Source organism: Daphnia pulex, chromosome 12, assembly GCF_021134715.1.
Source record: "Daphnia pulex isolate KAP4 chromosome 12, ASM2113471v1".
NCBI lineage: Eukaryota > Metazoa > Arthropoda > Branchiopoda > Diplostraca > Daphniidae > Daphnia > Daphnia pulex.
In genome coordinates, this window is record NC_060028.1 from 445,436 (window position 1) to 460,002 (window position 14,567).

At 40.8% G+C, this 14,567-nt stretch overlaps 5 protein-coding genes across 5 annotated transcripts; 2 read left to right on the forward strand and 3 right to left on the reverse strand.

The window, feature by feature from the left end:
• Positions 1 to 229: 229 nt before the first annotated feature.
• On the reverse strand, positions 230 to 5,964 carry LOC124208816. Its single transcript, XM_046606701.1, has 5 exons — positions 5,732 to 5,964; positions 1,494 to 5,409; positions 1,223 to 1,430; positions 659 to 1,163; positions 230 to 588 (listed from the first exon to the last, which is right to left on the reverse strand). The coding sequence occupies exons 2-5, from the start codon at positions 4,134 to 4,136 to the stop codon at positions 417 to 419; spliced, it is 3,528 nt and encodes a 1,175-aa protein (XP_046462657.1). The 5' UTR covers positions 4,137 to 5,409; positions 5,732 to 5,964; the 3' UTR covers positions 230 to 416.
• Positions 5,965 to 6,020: 56 nt separating this feature from the next.
• Positions 6,021 to 6,605, forward strand: LOC124209790 (putative peptidyl-tRNA hydrolase PTRHD1). Its single transcript, XM_046607982.1, has 3 exons — positions 6,021 to 6,143; positions 6,214 to 6,351; positions 6,410 to 6,605. The coding sequence occupies exons 1-3, from the start codon at positions 6,096 to 6,098 to the stop codon at positions 6,581 to 6,583; spliced, it is 360 nt and encodes a 119-aa protein (XP_046463938.1). The 5' UTR covers positions 6,021 to 6,095; the 3' UTR covers positions 6,584 to 6,605.
• A 61-nt stretch (positions 6,606 to 6,666) lies between these two features.
• On the reverse strand, positions 6,667 to 10,294 carry LOC124209786 (phosphoethanolamine N-methyltransferase-like). Its single transcript, XM_046607979.1, has 9 exons — positions 10,156 to 10,294; positions 9,581 to 10,088; positions 9,339 to 9,510; positions 8,970 to 9,265; positions 8,411 to 8,574; positions 7,662 to 7,841; positions 7,401 to 7,589; positions 7,202 to 7,324; positions 6,667 to 7,135 (listed from the first exon to the last, which is right to left on the reverse strand). Exons 2-9 carry the CDS (start codon positions 9,588 to 9,590, stop codon positions 6,779 to 6,781), a joined length of 1,491 nt encoding a protein of 496 aa, XP_046463935.1. The 5' UTR covers positions 9,591 to 10,088; positions 10,156 to 10,294; the 3' UTR covers positions 6,667 to 6,778.
• Positions 10,295 to 10,399: 105 nt separating this feature from the next.
• On the forward strand, positions 10,400 to 12,703 carry LOC124209787 (homogentisate 1,2-dioxygenase-like). The gene is made up of 8 exons (XM_046607980.1): positions 10,400 to 10,545; positions 10,837 to 10,972; positions 11,035 to 11,165; positions 11,231 to 11,411; positions 11,470 to 11,649; positions 11,708 to 11,931; positions 12,000 to 12,126; positions 12,194 to 12,703. Exons 1-8 carry the CDS (start codon positions 10,528 to 10,530, stop codon positions 12,505 to 12,507), a joined length of 1,311 nt encoding a protein of 436 aa, XP_046463936.1. The 5' UTR covers positions 10,400 to 10,527; the 3' UTR covers positions 12,508 to 12,703.
• Positions 12,661 to 13,836, reverse strand: LOC124209788 (cell division control protein 1-like). The gene is made up of 6 exons (XM_046607981.1): positions 13,818 to 13,836; positions 13,652 to 13,752; positions 13,455 to 13,589; positions 13,274 to 13,390; positions 12,988 to 13,216; positions 12,661 to 12,926 (listed from the first exon to the last, which is right to left on the reverse strand). Exons 2-6 carry the CDS (start codon positions 13,742 to 13,744, stop codon positions 12,793 to 12,795), a joined length of 708 nt encoding a protein of 235 aa, XP_046463937.1. The 5' UTR covers positions 13,745 to 13,752; positions 13,818 to 13,836; the 3' UTR covers positions 12,661 to 12,792.
• Positions 13,837 to 14,567: the final 731 nt, after the last annotated feature.

Below are 14,567 nucleotides of genomic sequence, written 5' to 3' on the forward strand. Positions count from 1 at the left end.
GCGCCTAACTGAAGAAAACAGAAAGAGAGAAAAAGCGGGTAAGCGGCCATCTTGGATTATTTTCTCCCTCTACCCCCAATTTTAGATTACCCTTCCTGTGGCAGAAAAACCCGCGATTTTCGAAATAAACTTGGAAGATGCGCGTTTCTTTGTTTTAACTTTTAACACAAGGAACATAAACATTTAACGAACTAATATTTTTTGAAAAATTGAATAAAAGACATCTGAATTGCTTACATGATTCCAGTCACCAATTTATTTCAAAACTGATTGATTGTTTCAAAAAGGATCTTGGACACCACCATCACCCGGTAACCGACACATTCATTCATCAATTTTAAAAACATTTCGTCAAAGAACATTTAAAAAAATTAACACCCGTCACCACCATGAGTACGAATTCAGTGAGGAAATAATTAAAATAAAGATCGACACTGCCCAGTTGCTTCGTTAAAACGAGTCGAAGGTCCGCAACTGGCCGCTCGACTGTCATCAACACACGAGCCCGAGGCCGTCAAGAAACTGTCAGCTGGGCAAGTGACTAATGGAGGCACCGGAGGAAGAGACCCTCCAGAACCAGAATCAGACCTAAATCCATGAAAAATTTAAATGAATAAGCCAGAATAAACCTAATTAACTCTAAGAAGATACAACTTACACTAAAGGATTGGCGCATTTGAAATTATTGTCACTCCGAGCTCCAGATCGACACGGTTGAAGAAGAGAATCGGGTGATGAACTGGGTAATTGAAGAATTCCTGCAGTGTCTTGTCTCTCGATTGGTTCCATCAATTTGCTTCTTTGAATTAAACTGAGGGTGATTAAATATTCGATCCATCCAATTCTCTCACTGATGTAATCCTGCAAATACAATTCCTTGTTTTCTACAGCATCGACCAGTTCGTTTTGTTGAGATGCTGAAGATTCCGGAGAGAAAGGATCGACTACGCACTGCAATTGTCGTTTGAATATGTCGTAACCCAACAGTTGAGTGGATGAACAAGGTCCGCGTGAACCCAGAGCGAAACAAGTTCCTTTCTCATCCGGAACTAATTGCTGGAATCGTCCGTCATCGCCTCCATTAATCGACTGACATTCAAGTGGTTCGCAATTCAATCGACCGTCCTCAGTTATAACCAACACTTGGCGATTTGGGCAGGAACCTAAAAATCAATTTATATTGTAATTAAGGCAAAATGGATTCAATAGAATTAGAAATTACCTTGAGAGAATAATGAAACGCAATCGTCTTTAGTGCTGTCGGGAAACGGATATTGTCCGATGGGACAATCGCATATCGGATCTCCATAGGCCGTGTAATAAAGGCGGCGACCTCCTTGACATTCAAGTGGATCGTTGACGTCATGACAGAGGCCAGTCCGGCCAACGAAAACTCTTCCTTCCTCACAAAGACGCAAAGTGCATCCACCCTGTAATTACAAGACGAAAAATTCATTTGAACTTTGAAAACATTTTAGAAATCCATCACTTACCTGTAATGAAATGGGGTCGACTGTAACCCAATGAGTTTGATTACAAGGTCCTCTGCTGAAAAGTGGATGACTACTTCCGTCAAGAAATCGAATGGAACTGTCACCACTTCCGTCATCCGGAAAACTTAATCCGACAACTGGAATCGGTAAATTATTTGCGGGGGTCTGATTGGAGATTTGGGCCAATTGTTGATTATTATTATTGTTGTTGTTGTCATTATTGTTTTGTTGGTTGCTGGCGTCGACTACAGCTGCCACTGCAATTCCGGCCGCTACACCTCCGCCAACTCCAACGCCGATTGCCGCAACTCTTCCCGCTGCCGCAATAGATGTTGATGCGACGCTGCAATCGACTAGTAACTTTTCACAATCTTTGTTATTGACAGAAATTACTAAAAAAGTGCCCCAGTCCAATGAATCGGGACCTATTAAATATTGGCTGGCTTCGAAAACGGAAGTTCGAGTGCAGTAACCAACACCACACGGTTGCTCAGATGAAAAACAGGTTGCTAAACAAGAGTCGGAAAACCCACCTAAAATATTACACGTGCATACTGCCGCTTGTCGCCCAGATAGTTTTAAAAATGTCGGGACATTTAATATTTCTTCCATCGAACTTTCAATGCTAGGTGGGCCAAGCGAAGTTTGTTGTTCGAATTCAATTGTTGGAACGTCGCTCAATTTTGTTTCAATTTCACTCTGATTTCTTTCTTTGGTAAATGACATTCTCTTGCTTCGTTTTCGTCTGCCATAAGGATCTTGTACGGATGGATAATCACCATATTCTTCGTATGTCGCACTGTCCACAGCTTGGCTATGTTTAGCCTTAATTATGGCAATTCCAACAGCTCCAGCGGCCAATCCGACCGACAAGGCAGCCACATCTGCCGCCGGTTGCCTTGCCTTCGCTATATGATCAACTGCATTGCATTGGCTCTCGAGTATTTCACATCTTTCGTCGTCAATTTGCGAAAACGTTCTGGTTAAAATGGTGGAAAGAAGTTGTGAATCCTCTATACCATTATAAGAACAATAGAACCGTGAACCAGATAAAAAGGAATAAACAGCCATGAAAGTGGTGGTCCGGTAACAGGTTCGCGAGCCGGAACACAACGTCTCGCTATTTGTGCAAGTTGTGCTACAAGCTCGTCCTATCGTCTCCGCTGATGGACTTGGGTCATCGCAGGTGCAAGCTGTCACACTTGTAACCCCTTGTTGAACACCGAATAGACCAAACAGATCAATTATGGAGAACTTTTTCAAATTCTTTTCTTCGACGATTGAACTTTCCAGGAATGGTTCAATTTCATCAAACGAAGAATTTGATTTCAGCAGGGAATCAAAATACTTTAATTTCTTTACTGTGCGTCTGGTATAATTAAAATGCAAACGCTCATTTTCCTTCGCTGTTCCGTTACTTTTATTACTTGCGGTTATGAAAAGTTTAGCGGCTGCTCCCATTCCAGACGATAAAGCCGCAGCGGCCAGTCCAGCTGCAGCGCCAATCTTGGCCACAGCGCCGATAGCGGACGATGCGATGCAATCGGCTCTCAACTTCTCACAATCTTTGTTATTGACGGACAGAAATGTTTGTGTAGTTAGTTCGCTATTGCTTCCGGTTGGATACAAAAATGCATTGAAAACGGATGTCTGGGTGCAAAAATTATTGCCGCAAAGTCGTTTTGATGACAGACAAGTCGTTGTACATTCTTGGACGAAGAATAACGGAATGCTGACGCTACAGCTGCATATTCCTACTGCTGGTTGTGCTATTCTTTTTAATGCAAGACCCAACAAACCACGGGGCATCGCATCGAATTGCTCATCGATTGGAACCATCGAACTTTTCAAATTTTCGAAATAACTTCTGGATTTTCGATACAACTTTTTTGAATATTCTGGTTCTTGATAATCTTCGTCATATCCTTCCTCTTCTTCCTCTTCATTTGGTTTAGTTTTCTTGTCCTTTGAAATCCCAATCGACAAGGCGATGGCAGCCCCTGTACCTAATGCGCCGATTACTTTTGCTTGCGTCGATGCGGATTTTGCGATGCATTTGCTTTCGAGTAATTCACAATCGAATTCATCAATTTCTATCTTCTGGGTGGTACTTAGAAATGATATGGGAAATGTCTCTTGTCCTAGAAATTGTTCTCCAGTAAAAAGGAAATAAAGAGCCGAGAAAGTCGTTGTTCGGGTACAAGTCTGGCCATAACACAATGTCTCCGGTTTCAAACAAGTCGTGGAGCAAATGCGTCCTATTGTTACTCCTTGCGGATTGGGATCTGAGCAAGTGCATCCCGTCTGTTTCGTGTTAGTTATCTCTACAGCAAGATTATTGAGTAAACTCAGCCACAGTTTCGGTGGGAAGATTTTCAATTCGCTTTCGGATGGTGCGGCAATCGAACTTTCTAATGGAGGCAACACTTTGTCGACACTCAATTTCCCCTTTTTTCTCCAATTATGCGAGAATACCTTTCCTAGTCGCTGTTTCCATGAATGTTTGTCAGGGGATAATTTTAATGATCTTTCGGATGGACGGTGATCGCTCTGAAAAGGTTCACTAGTGATTTTGGTAATAAAGGTCAATGGAAACAGCAACAGAATACAAATCAAAAGTCTGGGGTAGCAGGTGATATTCATTTTGCCTATAAGATTCTAGAGTTCAACCTAAAGTTACTGGATGCACCACAACTTTGTGCAATTCTATGGGCCCAACTTTTCGTTTCGGTAAGAAAGAAATGACTACTGTGAGTTCCCTGTGTTTGGCTCCTTTATGTAGTTGGCGGTGCAGTATACTTACAGCCCGTTAAAAATGTGACTTGTGCCTGCCAGCTATGCTTAATGTCTCACTTATGTTTCTCTTTCAGGGGGATTCATTCTAATTCGAAAAAGAAAACTACGAACGAGTCAAACACTGCTGAATACCCATAGTCAACTAAAATCAAGACATTCTACTCGATACTAACCCAAAAGATCTCAGCATTCGTTAACTTACGAGCATTAGTGTTAAATGTATTACAACCAATACTACATATAGCTCAAATAGCGAAGCCCCATTAGAAATTGTTCCACTTGAACGAGTTTATTTGCCCCCTAAGTAACTGTTGGCATGCTAGAGTAAACAGCTTGTACTATCATTCCCATTTCTCGTAAAAGTACAAGGCCAACAATTTTGAAAAAAAAAGAAAAGTATAGCATGGTTTTGATTGCATATGTCTGTGGCACAGGCGCAGTCTATGAATCACCAGCAGGTGAGTGCCCTCGAGAGTCTATATGGTCTCCGCAACAAAATGTTTCTACCGGTCTACCCTATTACCTTTCTTTAATTAAGAGAAATAAAAAAAGGTGGACAACGATCGCGTTATAGCAGCAACACATTTCCATCTCGACATTACGTCTAGAGATGATGGTTTTGTTTATAGTCTGCCGTGATTGCAGGATATTTTTATCCTAGGACCGGAGGGGTTTAACAGAAAATCCCCGATAGAACTACTTTTCGTCACTTCTATTCTGCCTAATTTACTTATGAATTTGTGGGGGTTTAAAAAATTTCTTCCTTTGAACTCAAAGTCTTAAATTAAATCAACCGGAAGAATGCGAAACAAAAATCACGAATCAAGGACGGAATAACGATTATGAAAAAGTCTGACATTCTAAATTATTATCTAACACTTTCGCTTTTCGCAACTGCATCGTCAGCAGTTTTGTTATACATCCGTCATCAATGGAAGCGTCATTAACGAGAAATGAATGCAATCACAATTCGTGATTGGTTCACTTACCTTACTGTTGCCACCTCTGCTATCCGGTCATCCAGATGTAGAAAAAACGAATTCTGTGCTGTTTCAATCCGGTACGGATCCCGAAGCTGAATTCACCATTGGCTTGAGACAACCTAAAATGATGGACCCCTCTAGAAACCAATTGTAAACACAGTTTAGGAATTTGAAAATTAAACTTTGTTGCTCGACCAACTTTTGACGAAATCCACTTGTGAATTTTATGAAATATGTTTACTGAAATTGGATTACAACTTGTTTAAAGCATTTAATGAACTATTTCCAGTTGAAAAAAACTGACAATGCTTACATCTAGTGCCGAAGGAGTGAAAACAAAACAAACCATGACAAACAATGTCTTGACTGACTACTTAAGTCACAAAAATTTCTTTCTTTCCTGATTCGATAGTGAATACCTGTAAATGTGCAAGTATTTCGCGATGTGACATTGTTTACCTTTTTACAGAAGAAGAACGAAAGCGAGAAAACACGTGGAAAACTACTGCATAGAATTCTCTTCATTACAAGTGATTCTTCAGTTTCTTTTGCTGCAAAACCCAGCACGTCGACCACCAACTTTGTAGGATTAAAGAATTTAAAAACAGAAATAATTAAAGTCATTAAACCAAAACAATAAGCTGGTGAAATTTACACACGTTCGTATGAGCCGAAACCTTAAAAACACTGACAACCTTTTCTCCCCTAAATTACACACAATTGAAATCTACACTCATAGATGTCGCTAAATAATGTTTCAAATGTTATCAATAGGTGGCGAAAATTGTTTTGATTTCAAGTGATTGTTGTCTCTCTGGGTAATATGGCTGGGCTCGTTCAATATGTCATTATCCGGGGTGATTTGAAATCGGTACATTTTAAAAGTCAATAATTAATTCAGTTTGTTTAAACTAACAGATTTTTTTCTGTTTCAAATCAAGGTACTTCAATGGCCACTCGGGGCTTTGATGGCTCAAGCTTGCCACGCTTCTACAGCTGTCACTCACCTTTTTTACCATGATCCAAATACCCAGGCGTATTTAGCCGACTTGGATAACATGCATAAAGTTGTCTTAGAGGTATTTTCATACAAGTTCTATCAAATGTATTTTGTGTCATTGTTGGTTTATCTCCTAGATTGCCGATGAACCAGCCATTAGAGCACTAGCAGAGAAGCTTGTTGAAAAGAAAATCGATCACAAGTTATGGACTGAGCAACCAGAAAACATACCAACTTGCCTTGTTACCAAACCATATCCTAAAGCGGAAGTCCAGTCTCTTTTTAGACATTTAAAGTTATGTAAAGGGTAATAAAAATATAAACATGCACACTGCAACAGAAATAAATTTGACTCAATTCACAATTTCAAGAAAGAAAAGAAAACAAATACAGGTAAATTTTCATAGTATGTATTGAAGGGCTGTTTTTTTTTTTACATTCAAGTAAAGGGGCTTGACACGGAAATGGCATAACAAGTTTTTCAGATCAGATTTTCTTATAGAAAATTACTTGTGAGCAATGAATAGACCCCAAGCTTGGTCACCTTCACTGCAGCGCTGAATCTTGTCTTGCCATCCGGATAGGATATCGTTGTAATCTTCTGCCGAAAATTCCTTGATGAAATCCTCTTTTTGCTCGGAGAAAAATTTCGTTTCCTTGTGCAGAATCTCGACGAAGTAATCGGTGACATCTTTGGCTTCAATGCTAGCGAATCCGACTTTGGTAAAGATGGTGCCGTAGTCGGGAACGGTCAACAAATGATAACCGCGCTGGGCGACGTAGCGCAAAAAGTGTTCAGAGTGCTCTTGATCTCCACGACAATAGTCGGAAATCAAAACTTTGCCTCCAGGTCTCAGCCATTTCTAAAAATGAAAGTTAAAAATTCAAAATCTGGAAGAAATCGACTACAAGAAATTCTGTTTTCATACGAAAAAGTTGGCAAAAAGCGTTTCTTTGTCGCCAATGTGCAACAGAGTGTCTCGGCTGTAGATAACGTCAAACGACTCGTCAGGGAAGATGGCTTTCGTGATATCCGTGATTTCAAAACAGACCTGAAAATAAAAATTAAAAAACATGGCATAAATGGGATTGTTGGGGCTTGAGGGTGACGACAATATTTGTTATTACCTTCTTTTTAACCTCTTCTTCTTGCTTAGCTTGGTTTTCAAGAGCAAGTGTGATCATGTTAGTGGAAAGATCGACACCTCTTACTTCAACTCCGTACTCTCTAGCCATGTGGAAAGCGGAACCGCCGATGCCGCATCCCACATCGAGGACTTTCTGGCCTGGTGTTAAATCAAGTTTCTTGCAGAATTCCTGTGTGAAAATGTTTAGTAAACTATTTGGAGTGCAAACCCTTTGGCAACATTGCTGAAAATATTAAATTACGATAGTGGTCTCCTGTCCTCCAGTGCTGATGTAAGTGGGCCCAAAGATTTTCTCATAACGCAGAATGCTTTTTCTCGAGTATTGGTTCTCATCCAGGAAGGCCTGGAAGCTCTCGTATTCTTGAGCAGAGTAAGGCATTTTCTTCAGCAAGAAGCACAATTGGTTGGGATTACCTTTAGCCTAGAAATCAATCAAATTTATCAATAATTAGACCCAGATTAGCCACTTGAAATCACAAAACATGCATAAATCTGCTAAAATGAAACACGGGAGAAGTTTATATGGATGTTCCATCAAATTAACAGATTCGTGACACCAATAAAAATTGCCTTGAACATTTACTTGTTATCGCTTGTTATCGAGAGAATAAGAGACTGGCTTGTCGCAAAGTAGTAAGCCAACAAGATATCCCATTTATAATGGATCGAAAGGGAAAAAAAGACGTTTCCGGGTTTCATTTTTCTGTTTACATTTGTTAAATTCCTTCTGCTAGGATTCCGCCTGCGTTGTCGGTGCGATCAGATGGCGACATGAGCTGCGCACCAAACAAGTGTCAAATTTCAAGAAACAGGAACTTTCAAGAAATATGCTGCGGGCAAATTTAACAAGGACCATTGGGAGAATTTTTTAAAACTTTCTAAAAAATTCATTTGCATAATTGAACGAAAAAGGAGAAAACGATCGTAATTGCAAACGATTTTCTTTAGAGAAACAAAAACGCAATCACATTTACTAAATTGCATTTTTACCTTGACGTAAGCGGAGACGGAATTGGCTCTGGACAGCTCAAAGACGCTTCGATGATGATCCTCGCCGTCGTCCGACAAACAACTGCCTATTTCCTTTTGCAAGAGGCTAAAGTATTCGTTCGGCGAGCGGTAGAATGTCGGGTTGGAACCGAGCTTGATGTTGCCTGGCAACCGAAAAAAAGGAGAAAAAGACGAACCAATGAGACGAAGCCGTGATCGCACCACCACCACACATGTGTACATGTGTGACTGTCTGTCTGGTTGGATGTTAAAACCACTCACAAGGTCACTCGTTTGCTTCCTTATCTGTAAAATAAGACCCTTTGCCTTTACAAAAAACGCATTTGCATTGACCATCTAAGTCAACAAGCCATTTAATAGGAGAGATGTCATAACGCTTTAAAAGACTTGGCGAGGTCATCCATCTAAATCGATTCTTAAATTATTAGATTATTAAATTCGGTACAAAGCCATACAAATGACTACTAAGTCGTTCTCAATGGAATAAATATTTCTATACGGGTTGCCGAAACTGATATGTTGAATGGTTAAAATTTACCGGACGGATGGAAGCACGATTCGCGGATGAAAAGGTATCCGCCGTCTTTGAGCCAGGAGAGCATGTTGCGAGTGAGGACTTTGATTTCCTCGTCGCTCAGGTACATGAGAAGCCAATTGGAGAAGATGACGTCGAATTTCTTGTCAGCCGGGAATTGCAGCTCGGTGACATCGGCACGCAGAAAGTCCACGTGAGCGTGGTGGCCGTGGCGCTGGCGATTCTTCTCCACGTAATCGGCCATGAAATCGACTGTCGTCAGGTGTTTGGCGTTCTCCGCCAAATGTTCCGTAAACCTCCTGAATATCAAAACCACATATTTGTTTTTAAAATGTCACGAATGATTTGCAAATTTTGGTTTTTTGAACGTACCCGATGCCCGAGCCGAGTTCCAGGATGGAACGTCCTTTGATGGGCGGCAAATAGGACAGGATTTCGTCCTTTTCCATGCGGTCCAGCTCGTTGGCATCCTGACTGAGCATCATGGATTCGATGCTGGGTTCATATTGCTCCCAATAGGACAACATGGCCTGTCGGACATCACCTGAAACAAATTAACGACAACGATTAACAACATTTTCAAACGAGACAACAGGAAACAGTTTGGGACTTACTGTTGCTCATTTTGTTGATGGAGAGGATCCGGTCAGGCGAGGGGTCGATGTTATGAAACACTTTCAGTGTTTGTGGACGAGCCGTGGGTCGAGCGCTGGATCATATGCCCGTCCGAAATCTACACTACGCGCTCAGCGCAATTACAATCGCACACGCAAGCGCTCAACCGCCCCATGTTTTTCTCGAGATACGATCCGTTTGGCTTTCGATTTTCAATCGGGCTTGACGCAGACCATTTTTAAAACACCACAATCTACTTACTAATCTCAGACGGCCATCGGCAGACTTTTCCACTTTCGGTTAAGTATTAAGGATGTCAAACACTGGAAACTGCTGAAATCTCGGAAAATGATTTGGAGTGTCGGTCCGAGAGTCGACCAAAGTCCATCCATCCAAAGTCTGACATCTTTTCGCTTCCATTCATTTATTCCTTATCGTTTCAATTTTCAACTGTAAGCGACGACGACAAATGGACGTATAGGTCCCATTTCTTCTTTGTTGTAAAATCTGGGAAATTTAAAAAAAGAATTTCAAGAAATGAAAAGTTTAAAATTTTTTTTAAAAAATAAATTACCGGCTGCCTGCGTCACGTAGACCCCCTCAAACGGTTGCCGAAAGGCGGAGAAACCAGGAAGAGAAGTGGAATGAAGGATATTAATGCGTACTACCTTTGCATCGCAACAACCAACTACTATTGCCTCTGGGGGTCAACTTGGTAGCCGAAACCATTTCGTGTTCGCGGGGTTTTAAATAAAAATGTGTAGCAGACGGTTTCTCTCTCCTTCCAACGTCCTTGTCGGAGAATAGACACTTGTACCTGTAGTTACACCTGCTCTCTCCCAGTGTCTCAGAGACGGTCGGACGTCACAGATATAAAAAGCTCTTTCGATTCCGGTAGAATTGGTGTTTCAAATCTGCTCTTCTTCTTGCCATCGCCAGTCAAAATATGTGGGAAGACCTAAAGGTTAGTCAAATTTCTGATTTCAAGTTTTAACTTTTAAAACCGAAACAAACAGCTGATTCACCTGACCTTGTCCTTGGGATTCGATCAACAAGTCCGATATCTGCGGAAGGCATTGGTCAACAACAACTACGTATAAATATGTTGCAGAGGAACAACAATGTCCTTGGACATTTGTTCAAATTCTTGTGACCTTTTTTGGGTGGGAGGGCAAAGGCATTCGAAAAAAACAAACCAATTTCTCTGTTCATTAACGTCGTCTTGTTTGTTGTTTTGTTTTTCTTTGGCACACAGTATCTGACGGGGTTCGGCAACGAGTTCGCCACTGAAGATCCCAGATGCCCAGCCTCGTTACCTGCTGGTCAAAATACTCCCCAAGTTTGCCCTTACGGCCTCTATGCTGAGCAGCTGTCAGGCTCAGCTTTCACTGGTAATCAATTATTATAATTATTATGAGATAACATGTGATAACTGTCAAATTATTGCAAAAAGCCCCGAGGGAAACGAATCGTCGGACGTGGTTCTATCGCATCCGCCCGGCTGTTGTGCACCGACCGTTTCAACGCATCGATTCCTCCCATTTGACTGTCGATTTCTCGGCCCATCCGCCCAATCCCAATCAGGTTTGATTTAACTTGACCCAGTTTCTTAATCTTCAGCGACTTAAAAAAGGTCAAATGACTAACAGATGCGATGGAAGCCGTTCGACATTCCGACTGATGGCCAAGTCGATTTCGTTCAAGGTTTGCGGACAGTGTGCGGAGCTGGCCAACCTGCCACTCGCAGTGGCTTGGCCGTCCACATTTACACCTGTAACGTTGGCATGGAAAACAAATCGATGCAAAACTCTGACGGAGATTTTCTGATTGGTAATTTCAAAAAAATTTAAGTTAATGAAGACTAAATTAATCTGAGCTTATTTACCAGTTCCGCAGCAAGGGACGTTGAGAATCAAAACGGAATTCGGCCGTTTGGTGGTTGCCCCGAATGAAATCTGCGTCATCCAACAAGGAATGCGCTTTAGCGTCGACGTCGAAGGACCCACGCGAGGTTACATCCTTGAAGTCTACGACACTCATTTCATTTTACCTAATTTGGGTCCTATCGGTAACAAATTCCCACCAGTTTCTTCGCTAGAATTCGACTGATCCTTCTAAACAATAAGGTGCAAACGGGTTGGCCAATCCCAGGGATTTTAAGACGCCTAGCGCCTGGTTCGAAGATCTGGACGTCGAGCACACTGTGGTCAACAAATACGGCGGTCATCTCTTCCAGGCTGTTCAGGATCACAGTCCCTACGACGTGGTGGCTTGGCATGGAAATTACGCTCCTTATAAATACGATCTGGCCGATTTTATGGTCATCAACTCTGTCGCTTACGATCACTGCGTAAATAACTAAATATTAACATTTCCTCAAAATTATTTGAACTATTTTTTAATATTAAAATTTGATAGGATCCTTCGATATTTACCGTGTTGACTTGTCCGTCTGTTCGCCCTGGTGTGGCCATTGCTGATTTCGTCATCTTCCCACCGAGGTGGGCGGTGACGGAGCGTACATTCCGGCCACCTTACTATCACCGTAAATTCGTTTTAAGAAAAATGATTTCTCTCTTAACTTAATAACTATTCTACGTTTTCTTCCAAAGGTAATTGCATGAGCGAATTTATGGGTCTCATTCAAGGGAAATACGAGGCCAAGGAAGAAGGCTTCCAGCCCGGAGGGGCCACTTTGCATTCCATTATGACTCCTCACGGACCAGACGCCGCTTGCTTCGAAGGTGCCTCCAAGGCAGAGCTGAAACCTGCACGAGTAGCCGATGGTACCCAGTCGTTCATGTTTGAATCGTCGCTGATGTTGGCCGTCACTGAATGGGCTGAAGAAACTTGCTCGAAACTGGACAAAGCCTATTACGAGTGCTGGCAACCGCTAAAGAAACACTTCCGGATCGCCGAACCCTAAGACAAGATCATAACATTGGACGTCAAATCATACGAGCTATCGTGAAGAGTTGTTATAGTCTAGTTTAGCATTAGTAGAATCACTTGGAAGGGTCCTATTATATCAAAATTACCTGTTTACTCCGCAAGCAATGTACGAGATCGCATATTAAAGTTATTCTTAAAAGAAACTTTATTATTAAACAATGTCCAAATTAGTTTGCTATCATTTCAAAATATCCAAGTCCTACCAGCAAATTACTTGTGTAACGAGATCAACAAGGATTGGACGGAGGCCTGTCAAAATTTAAAGAAAACTTTTAAAACATTTGGAGAAAACAGAGAGCACAAGGCACGTAGCGATAACCAATAAGTAGAGGTATAGTGTCCAAAAGCGAGAATGGATCCATAGGACTCCCACCTCCATCTGCCCATCATTTCCTTTTATCATAACCAAAATTATGAGTGTCAATCTCAGTTTTTAAAGTGTCGGGATAGTTACCGATGGTGGCGAATCCGTAGCCTGACTTAACTACACCCATTCTGTATGAGCAAGTTGGCCAAATCACTTCAGTACAGTCTTGATCGTTGATTTGTTTCTTGATTACGGTGGAATCGTCGACGAAGCTGCCAACTTGGAAATAGTGGCTGTCGTTCTTTCGGGTAGTTGCCATAGCTACTCGGTGATCGTGGGCAGAGAATATCACATTAGGTTTCAATTGGAGCATGACCTGTATTATTTTAAAACATTATTTTAAGTCCATTGATAAAAGAGTGTTACAATTTACTTCTCGGGAGAAGATGCCAGGAATGAAAGTCAAAGGAATGTGACTCAAAACAACTCTGAACTTGTCGTCAAAAGTTGAAACAGAGGGTAGACTAAAATCACCAATGATTCTATTCACCTGTTGAATTTTCATAAAAATAAATTAATTTTTTCTAATTGTTTACTCTACAAGAAATACTTACCACAACAAATTGAATGTTTCCAGATATATTTTCCATTTGGTTTGGGAAGTTGGTATTGAATCGTTCAATCTTACTTCTAGTAACATGATCTACTCCTTCACCCCCAATATCATTGTCCCCAGGTAAGTAGATTATCTGTAACCATGAATGTGTTAAAACTCTAGAATCATTAAAAAACCAAATACAGGGACACCAACCTTTGATTTAAATTTTGAAATATCAAATATTGTTGAAAATCTCGTCTTGTAAAATTGATAATCATCATCTGTGCTAGTGCTTCCTTCATCCATCAAGTCTCCTAGAAAAACCACAACATCTGGTTTGATGTAATGTAAGGCATAGGAAAAGGACTTTGCCAAGTACCTGTTCCGCAGAGAGTAGGGTCTTAGCATCCTTGTGTAAAACTAGGAAAATTATAAATCAGTCATATTTACCTATCACTGTCTGAATATGCAATCCAACCTAGAACCTCATGAATACCTAATATCTGTGGATCAGACACTATCAAAATGCGTTGGCAATGTCGATTTTCTGACTGCAGGCAATTGACATGGGGCCATTTCATGGAGTCGTGCCAGTATACGAAATATTCATTGTGGAAAACTGTAAGGCACAAGATGAAGAAGAACAATTTTAACCTTTGGTTAAACGACTTCAAATGAAGTCTACACCTCATTCTACTAAACTAACATTAACGGCTGGATGGGGACTGATTCACATTTACCGATTTGATCAATCTATTTTGTCGTCTGCTACTGAAGAATGTCACGTGATCAGTCTGATTGGTTGTTTGAACAGTACGCATTTAACCGCGAATTTCGTAAAGCCAGTAGACAGAATCAGATTTCTTTTTTTAAATTTTTGTATCAACAAACACAGTTAAAGTGAACAAAATACACACATTTTCTAACAAATAAAACAGGTGTTTTTTTTCCTCGTTTCGTATAAATTAACAAGATCAATGGGAAATGTCTGATTGTATCAAATTCTATGCACATAAAAAAATTGGCTGTGTCCTGATGATTATTCTGTTTAACTTTGAAGAGAATTATAAAAGCATTTCCCATATCAAAAGTAATGGTTAGCTCACATTTTGAGCATGTTGAACAACAA

Bases quoted from the DNA above. Each gene is read 5' to 3' on its own strand.
- LOC124209786 (XM_046607979.1), bottom strand. The intron at 8,575-8,969 runs GTAAATTTTAAC...TTCGGTTGCCAG, and splicing joins ATCGTGCTTCCATCCGTCCG to GCAACATCAAGCTCGGTTCC. The intron at 7,590-7,661 runs GTAATTTAATAT...ATTTTCACACAG, and splicing joins GAGGACAGGAGACCACTATC to GAATTCTGCAAGAAACTTGA.
- LOC124208816 (XM_046606701.1), bottom strand. From the start codon at position 4,136: ATGAATATCACCTGCTACCCCAGACTTTTGATTTGTATTCTGTTGCTG. The intron at 1,431-1,493 runs GTAAGTGATGGA...TTGTAATTACAG, and splicing joins TCGACCCCATTTCATTACAG to GGTGGATGCACTTTGCGTCT. The intron at 1,164-1,222 runs GTAATTTCTAAT...ATTGATTTTTAG, and splicing joins CGTTTCATTATTCTCTCAAG to GTTCCTGCCCAAATCGCCAA.
- LOC124209790 (XM_046607982.1), top strand. From the start codon at position 6,096: ATGGCTGGGCTCGTTCAATATGTCATTATCCGGGGTGATTTGAAATCG. The intron at 6,144-6,213 runs GTACATTTTAAA...TTTCAAATCAAG, and splicing joins TCCGGGGTGATTTGAAATCG to GTACTTCAATGGCCACTCGG. The intron at 6,352-6,409 runs GTATTTTCATAC...TTTATCTCCTAG, and splicing joins TGCATAAAGTTGTCTTAGAG to ATTGCCGATGAACCAGCCAT.
- LOC124209787 (XM_046607980.1), top strand. The intron at 10,973-11,034 runs GTAATCAATTAT...TATTGCAAAAAG, and splicing joins GTCAGGCTCAGCTTTCACTG to CCCCGAGGGAAACGAATCGT. The intron at 12,127-12,193 runs GTAAATTCGTTT...TTTCTTCCAAAG, and splicing joins CCGGCCACCTTACTATCACC to GTAATTGCATGAGCGAATTT.
- LOC124209788 (XM_046607981.1), bottom strand. From the start codon at position 13,744: ATGGATGAAGGAAGCACTAGCACAGATGATGATTATCAATTTTACAAG. The intron at 13,217-13,273 runs GTAAATTGTAAC...AAAATAATACAG, and splicing joins CTGGCATCTTCTCCCGAGAA to GTCATGCTCCAATTGAAACC. The intron at 12,927-12,987 runs GTAACTATCCCG...TTATGATAAAAG, and splicing joins CTACGGATTCGCCACCATCG to GAAATGATGGGCAGATGGAG.